The 7693-nt window shown below is 38.6% G+C and overlaps 1 protein-coding gene across 13 annotated transcripts in view; it reads left to right on the top strand.

Moving 5' to 3' along the window:
• The first annotated feature begins 410 nt into the window (after nt 1–410).
• The window catches only part of eya4 (EYA transcriptional coactivator and phosphatase 4), a 28353-nt gene continuing 21070 nt past the window's right edge, over nt 411–7693 (top strand). For 3 of the 13 annotated variants that reach the window (XM_043224504.1, XM_043224505.1, XM_043224491.1), the window contains exons 1-2: nt 414–833; nt 4379–4450. In XM_043224504.1, coding sequence (XP_043080439.1) covers nt 4418–4450 — 33 coding nt within the window. In that variant the 5' untranslated portion in view covers nt 414–833; nt 4379–4417. Of the gene's footprint in view, nt 834–4378; nt 4451–7693 lie in introns of all 13 variants that reach the window. The other 10 variants (XM_043224495.1, XM_043224492.1, XM_043224497.1 and 7 more) reach the window with 6 other exon arrangements.

Raw genomic sequence — 7693 nt, 5'->3', positions numbered from 1 at the left:
TGCGTTGCAAGTTCTCAATGGCAGTGAGCTGCAACCATAAGCATCAATAACTTCCATGCAACTTGTGACATTTTCCTGTTTTATTTCTTACACCTGGCTGAATTTCAGCATGACTTTTTCCACCCTCCTGTTAGGACATGTTTTAAATGTTTGAATGAATAAACCTGAGCTATTTTAGTGGTTTGGCTGCTTTAAGTGTTGATAAATGTTAATTAGAGGAGCTCTCTTTTCTTGCGGAAGTGGAAGTCTAATACTAGAGTGAATCTGATACCAAGACAAGGGTTTGACTTGGTTGTTGTTGTGTGGTGGTGGTAAATAAAACTGTGCTGATCATTCGGACGAAACTATTAATAAGAGCCTCATCCTGGCCCTTGTGCTGTGCCCCATTACTGCTTTGGGTGAGAGCCAACAGCAGCACCCCGCATGGCAGCTGCGCGCATGCGCATCAGTGAGCGCTCTCCCTCCACCGCTGCAAGAGAACTTTAATAATGAAGTAGACCACGGAGTGCGCGTGAGCTCACGTTGACTTCAGGAGCGTAAATTAAAGGGGAAAACACAGCTAGTGCAAGTCAGCGCTCCTCGGAGTTTGGGTTAAAGTGGTCATCTGTCGGTTGGAGCGTTCCGCTCCGGTGCGGCCGGTGTAGCTCTCATGAACTTAGGGAGGACTTCCCCGCGAGCTTCACTGACAGCGCGTGCACTGACTAGCGCGAGCTGTTCCTCGCGCTTCACGCAGCTCGACCACTTGAATATTTTTGGATGAGCTTGTCAACAGAGTGAATGCGAACGGACCTTCTGGAGACTTTGGAAATCGTACGAACGCACAACTCATACGAGTAAGTACCCATTTTGAATAGCTATAAAATAGCGTTAGTTTTTTTAAAAAAGTTTTGCAGAATATTTCATGTAGCAGTTTACAAGCGTAAGAGCAGTTTGTTTCAACACCTGCTCACTCCTGATACTTTCACGCGATTTAAGCGTCTGGGGAAATTGGTGCTCGTAAAAGGTTAACTACATTTAAAGTTGTAGCCTTGCTCAGACCGTTTTTATTATTATTTTTAATCACATTAAAATGTCAGCATTAAACATAAAAACGGCTCCTTGAAAATTACTGAATAGACAAAATGGTTCAAAAGTAACAACTTTTCAGTGTGCTTTGGACATTTTTTTTAAAATTAAGAAAAAAAAAATAAACTAGAGAAATTTCCAAGTTGAATGGATGGGGGACATGTTAGGACAGTGTTGCATTTTACGCTGTTAGCACACTATAACATGCTCACTATTCTCAGTTACAAGGAATTACAATAATCTCTTTCAAGCCGAGTTACAGAAAGCGTAGCCTTTTTGGCTTCGGTTGTTCTATTTGATTTAATTGTTGGCTACCTTACGATGTGCAGTGATTATATTCACATATATACAAGAGTTTTGAACAGTGCATAGTTTCATTTATTCATCGCAACTTTTTTTTCATTGAAAGCCTAGTGGTTTTGAGTTTGTTGGGTGATTCCCGTATCCGTTTGAATCGCGCGTCCATGTCCGTTTACCCATGCACGTGGAGTTTGTGTTTGTATTTGATACGGAGGAAACGGGTATATCATCCCGACACTGAAGCCGCTTCACTGCGCGTTGGCCATTGGTCGCTTTCTCGCGCTGTCGATAGCAGCTCGAGCCGATACCGGAGAAGGAGACCGGATTAGATTACACACTTAACACGAAATAATTCACAACACACAGGTCGCTCTGGTGGCTGGTAATAAGATGGAGTGTACTAGCCAACAATTACATAAGAGAACATCAGTGACCTCCTATTTGGTCATTTTCAGGCCTCAGCTTTTTGGGAAAAACCCGACACTTTATCTATTTTTAAAGATTTTAGGACACTTTGGTCGACGGATTTATGAGGCACAGTTTTGGACTTAATGTTGGGACGTTTTTTTGCTAAGTAGATTGTAAAGTCTAGATAAAATGCAAGGATATGATACTGTTCTTAGTGGATGAAAGATTAAATTGCAAAAAAAAAAGCTGTTTCTTCTTAAAAACACACTTTCTGAATGTTATATTGAGAGTTACACCTGTAAATGGGTCTAGGTGCTTTCGTCAGCCATATTGAATGTTGTCATTAGCCTAATCAAAAAACATAATGACATGTAGAAGTTATTTATGTAGAATTATGGGTAAGGGTCAAAAGTAACCACCCGTGGTAGTTTGGATGTAACATCGCACGCGGAATGGTTAAATGGTTTCAAGACCTGTGCACTAGGATGCCATTTTATATTTCACAACAGTTAACGACTTCAACTAGGCTAACTATGTAGTAAATAAAATGGTTGAAAAATATTTGTGGCACATAAAGTGTCAAAAACATTTTTCACTACGTACAGTTCCTGAGTTGAGCTGTGGTTCATTGGAGAAAACTTATCTTGATATTAAAACAGAAGCATGTCTTTATAAATAAAACGATGAAACGGTTCTAATAATTAAAAATCTAATTTGTTCATTTAAAAATACCTTTAGACAAACTCATTTGCTCAATTGAATACCATTTGTTCCCGGTCCAGATTGTTAATTTATTAATAGGCGGTGTGTTTTGACAATGAAGTGCTAGCTGATGACTTAAAGGGAGGAAAACGAAAGCTTTGGCGTATTTGGCTTTCCTGTGCGTTGCGATCGTGCCGCGGCTCTGTCGAATCGCGCGCAGAATGCCGCGCCGCTGAACGCTCCGAGTGCTTTCTTGACAATAGCAGTAAAGCGCGTTGTTATTTGGAGACGGAAGGATCTTCTCTAATTGGACCTTTTACAACCCCCAGAATGTTTATATATTGTTACCTCCTTATATATTGTTTACCTGGTTTGACTTAAGCAAATGTTTGGTTTCGGACCGTTTTTGCCTATCAGTGGCTTTTGATCTGAAAATGCGTGTGTTGACAGAAGGGACATAAATTTCAGCTCGATGGTTCAGTTACACGGTTAGTGTAATGTGTCTTCTGCTGGCTGTCCGTCTGTTCGTTGCGTGTGTGTGTGCGCGCGCGCACGCCAGGATACAGAACCGTTTTTGTGCGTGTTTATATGTGTGTGTGTGTGTGTGTGTGTGTGTGTGTGTGTGTGTGTGTGTGTGAGGACAGTAGGCTCAGAGGGCACTGAGTGATAACAGTAAAAATCAATGCTGCTCAGCTCATTCCCCCTCCTGAGCATTAAAGGCTAGAATTTCAGAACACAGCTTCACCAAGCAAATGAAAAATTCAAATGATCTGCTCTTCAAACTGTGCCCTTCAACTCTCTTTCTCTCCCTTCCACTTTAACACACGCACACACAAGCTTGTATACAGTGCATATACTTGTGGGGACTTCCCATTTATATCCGTTGGCTTTAGTAGCTTACAGGTCATTGTAATGGATTTAGGATATAAACTAAAGCATATTCCCAAACGGAAGCATCATGACCATTCAAACAGACCCTTCAGGTTTTTTGTTTTTTGTCAGGTTTCAATGAAGATAAAAACAGGTGTTTGTCTAAAATAATTTGTGTAAATTTGGGCAGTTTAACTGGTTGAATACAATAAAAATGCATTAAAAAACATATACTTTCAGCATTAGAACACTGAATCTTTCATAATCAGGATTTGCTCCACTGTTTATTCCTAGCTTTAAAATTGCATAGTTAATTTAGTGATTAATAATTTTTGAATCCAATATAATTCGTTATTAATTTCAATCTTCATTTATTTATTTTTACAATTTGATGTATGGAGAAACAAATTTAATGTTTAAAATACAGAAAATCGCGGACAGTCTTGTAAACCACAGGCTTGGTACCTGCAGCAGGACAGAAAATCAACCCATTCTCCTCATCCTGAGGCTTTCAAGCTCTCACAAAGGGTTTTTGAATAAAAGTGCTTTTCATTACTGAGGCCTCAGGAGGTTTCAAAGCAATTTACAGAAGTTTCAAGCTTTTAAATGACGGGAAGGATGGGAAGAGAGAAAGATAAAGATGGAGGCTGGGATGGGGGTGGAAGGGGCTTCAACAGGGGATCAAAATCACGGATGTTTTTAGTGACTACTGCCATGCTAGCATCACCATAACCTGGACAGCTTGTTTTTTTTGTGTGTGTGCACTGCATGAGTGCATTTGTGTGTGTGTGTGTGTGTGTATTACATTGATTACATTTCTCTCAACCCATTGTTTAATGTTTACTTCTGTAAATGATATTTACTTCAGCCTAGCTGGCTATGATACAGTGAAGTTACCAGACTTCTTCCTTCCCCTCCTACACACACATACCCACAGACACAAAGGGAGAGAGAGAGAGAGACAGAAACGAGAGAGGGATGTCTATGAATTCTATTGTGTTTATGGCGATTTTAAAGCATCCTTCATTTGCAGGTGTCTGGACTGTAGTCGAGGGGAGTGGACGTTCAACTGATGGAGAATACACAGGAGCTGAATGAGCAGAGCGTAAGTGAACTACAACACGCACTATTCAGATTCGTTTCACAACATCATGGCTTTAAGATGATCTTTCTTCTCTTTCATTGTCTCTGTACTGAATTCATCACTCCACTAATTCAGGAAATTCAGAATTGGCCAGTGTATTGTGCAGTACCATTTAAAGAGTGTGTATGTGTTGTATATTTAGATATGTGTGGGTAAAATCGCATCCAGCTGACTTTCTGTACCAGCGATCCTCAATCAGGGGTGGGCAGATCCCAGGAGGTACTTGGGAAGATATTGATTTTGCTTTGTTAAACTTATCCACTTTATTTTTAATGAAAGTGCGGGCGGGTGATGATTTGTAGCTCGAAGGTTTCTGTAATGATAAACACACAGGTTTGTAGCGTTTCATCATTTCCTGCACCGTTATACTTCTAGTTATATACATAGCAGCTAATGAATCGAACATCTCATTTGCAGGAAATAGCTCACATCCGCTTCAAAAAAATAAGGATTTGTTATAAGTATTTTCTGTATATCAACACTCTTTGAATGTTGTTTGTTCAATCAAATTAAAGCTAACTGTAGCATCGATTATATTATTATATTTTATTATACAGTACTTGATTGGATTAAAAAAAATTCATTCAGTGCTTCTCAAGAAAAGTGAACTGTCTGTTTGTCAAAGATTTATTAATACGTATTCATTAAATCAAGTTATAACAAACCATTTTCAACAAAAGACGTTTTCTGAGCATCAAATCAGCATATTATGAGTTCAGAAGGATCATGTGACACTAAAGACTGATAGTTTTCCATCACAGGAATAAAGTCGATTTTCAATTATTTTTAAGTTAAATTTAAATAATTTAAAGTTAAATTGTAATAATATTTCCCAATATTGCTGTTTTACTGTTTTTGATCAAATAAATGCAACCTTGGTGAGCATAAGACTTTACAAAATAATCTTAAACCAAATCTTTTAAACATGTCTTGTCCCTCAGTTTAAAGAAGAAACAAAAAATTGCATTGACAGTTTATGTTTATATGTTTATGGATGTCTGTATAGGTTCTTTTTTTTTTTTTTTTCAATACAGTTGTTAGGTATTCATATACTGGTGCTGAATTTGTTTCTCTCGAATGTTTCTCCAAAATTGCCCCACCCAAAAAAGTAAGTAAAATGAATGATAACACTGAATGATTTCCAGTAAAGAATCAGTTAAGGAATGCATTTCTGGTTTAGTTTTGCTGTCTTGTGGTATGTAAGGCAAAAAAAGGCTGAAAAACATTGGACTGTACTACGTGATAATTGAAAAGTTTGATCGTGCGGTTTGAAGCGAGAGAGTGTTTGTGTGCATGAATGAGTGTGTGTGTGGAAAGGCCACCCAGGTGTGTACTGAGCAGTATTAGGTCTTTAATACACAACAGATGTGAGCTGAAGTGTCGAGCACAGTAGCCATATGGCCACCACGAGTCACATTCACATGACAGTACAACACGCACACCGCTGAAACCATTTCAGCCTGTTTTCAATGCATTTTGTGTTAGAAGACAGTCTTTTTTTTAAAAAAAAAAAAAAAAAGCTTATTTAAAATACAATAACGTTCTATTAACGATTAAAACAGTCTTGTAAATGTGTTGCAAAATCTCGTGCTTGTGATTTTCGAACACGTACATGAGCTCTCTGGAAAAGACAGACAGGCGTCCATAATCCAGATGAGGACAGATACCGATCTGGGGGTGTTTGGGGTAATGGAAGGAGAGGAAGAGGGAGATTGAGGTGTGGGTGGAGGGGGGGGTATTTTGTGACTCAGGGGATCAATGCTTTTGGTTCTGGAGGAAAATAGCAGAGGAGTAAAATGAAAAGGGGGGTGTAGTTGCAGCCTTTTCCTCTGGTGCAGTCTGTGCCCCAGAGCCCCAGAGCAGAGACCACAGACAGAGAGAGAGGACTCGGGTTACACACACTCACACACACACACACCTACAGAGAGGGAGGAAGAGGGGACGAGGCAGAGAGGGGAGAATAGAAAGCACGGCTTCACGTTCACATACCCCCTCCCCAATTAAGTGTAATCAGCAAATAACCACTAACCAAAAGACAGTACAGGGTCTGTTGTAAACTGTTAAACCGATGCGGTAATATTTATGAATCTTCTTTACTGTGAAAAGAAGTAGGTGGTCTTGCTTTATAGCAAAACAAGCACCTTGACTTTAACATCAAAACAAACAGCAACTGAAAAGATGTGAACTGAAATTTGGCATTGTGCTGACATTAAAAGGATTGTTAAAGGTTTTTCTCTTTAAACTAGTTACAAAATTCTCATCTTTCTGATAGTTATTGGTTATTTACAACTGTTGCTTGGCTTTTAGACTGTAAATCGGCTCAGGGTTTTAATGCTCTTGTTCTGACCATGTGTAGAAGATATACATAAATTTAAAACATATCACATTGAACACCGTTGAAAACTAGTGTAGCAAGTGTCGCTTTATGTACAATGAATGAAGATATTTCAAGCTTGGATATATTGGGGTTTGAAAAGGACACTTTAGCTTTATAATTACAGAAAATACACTTCAAATTTTTGGGGTCAGTAGATTATTATTTTTTTTAGCAAGCAAGCAAGCACGTCACTGATTACAAGTGACTCTAAAGACTTTATTTAGATATAGATATATACATGGAAAAAAATTTGGAAATGTAAAAATACAATTGTTTTTACTGTATTTTTGATCAGATAAATGCAGTCTTGTTGAGTTCAAGACATGCATAAAAATCCAACCTTAACCTTTGAATAATGCAAAAAAAAAAAATGTGGCTTGTCCCTCAGTTTGAGAAAGGAAAAAAATAGCACTAACAGCATACAGTGCAACTCTATTAAACACGGTTGTAAGTTGTCCCATAGTCTTCCACTGTAGTGCATAGCGGTTAGGTTTTCTTCAAGATCCTTCCAGATTTTGTCTTTTAATACAAATGTTAGGTATTGGAGTACTGACACTGAGTTTGATGAGACTAAATTGTATCCAGTTGTTTCAGTCAGTACAAGCTGTCAAAACAAACTGGAGGTTAGAGCAGACCGTATTCGTTCCTAAAGCTGGATGTAGATTGCTTTTACAGTCATGCAGAGTCATTGATTAATAAACACAGAGATTATTTGATGCTTCTCCTGGCAATCATAAAAACTGCATTAAGTTGTGGAGTACAATGGCACTAATGTGCACAATGATGGTCCTTGTGTGCAGTTATGGGTTGAGTCTTTCTGACAGCTT

This window comes from Puntigrus tetrazona, chromosome 23, assembly GCF_018831695.1.
Source record: "Puntigrus tetrazona isolate hp1 chromosome 23, ASM1883169v1, whole genome shotgun sequence".
In the NCBI taxonomy this organism is placed as follows: Eukaryota; Metazoa; Chordata; class Actinopteri; order Cypriniformes; family Cyprinidae; genus Puntigrus; species Puntigrus tetrazona.
Note: the sequence above shows the minus strand (reverse complement) of the source record. Positions and strands in the feature narration are given on the sequence as shown.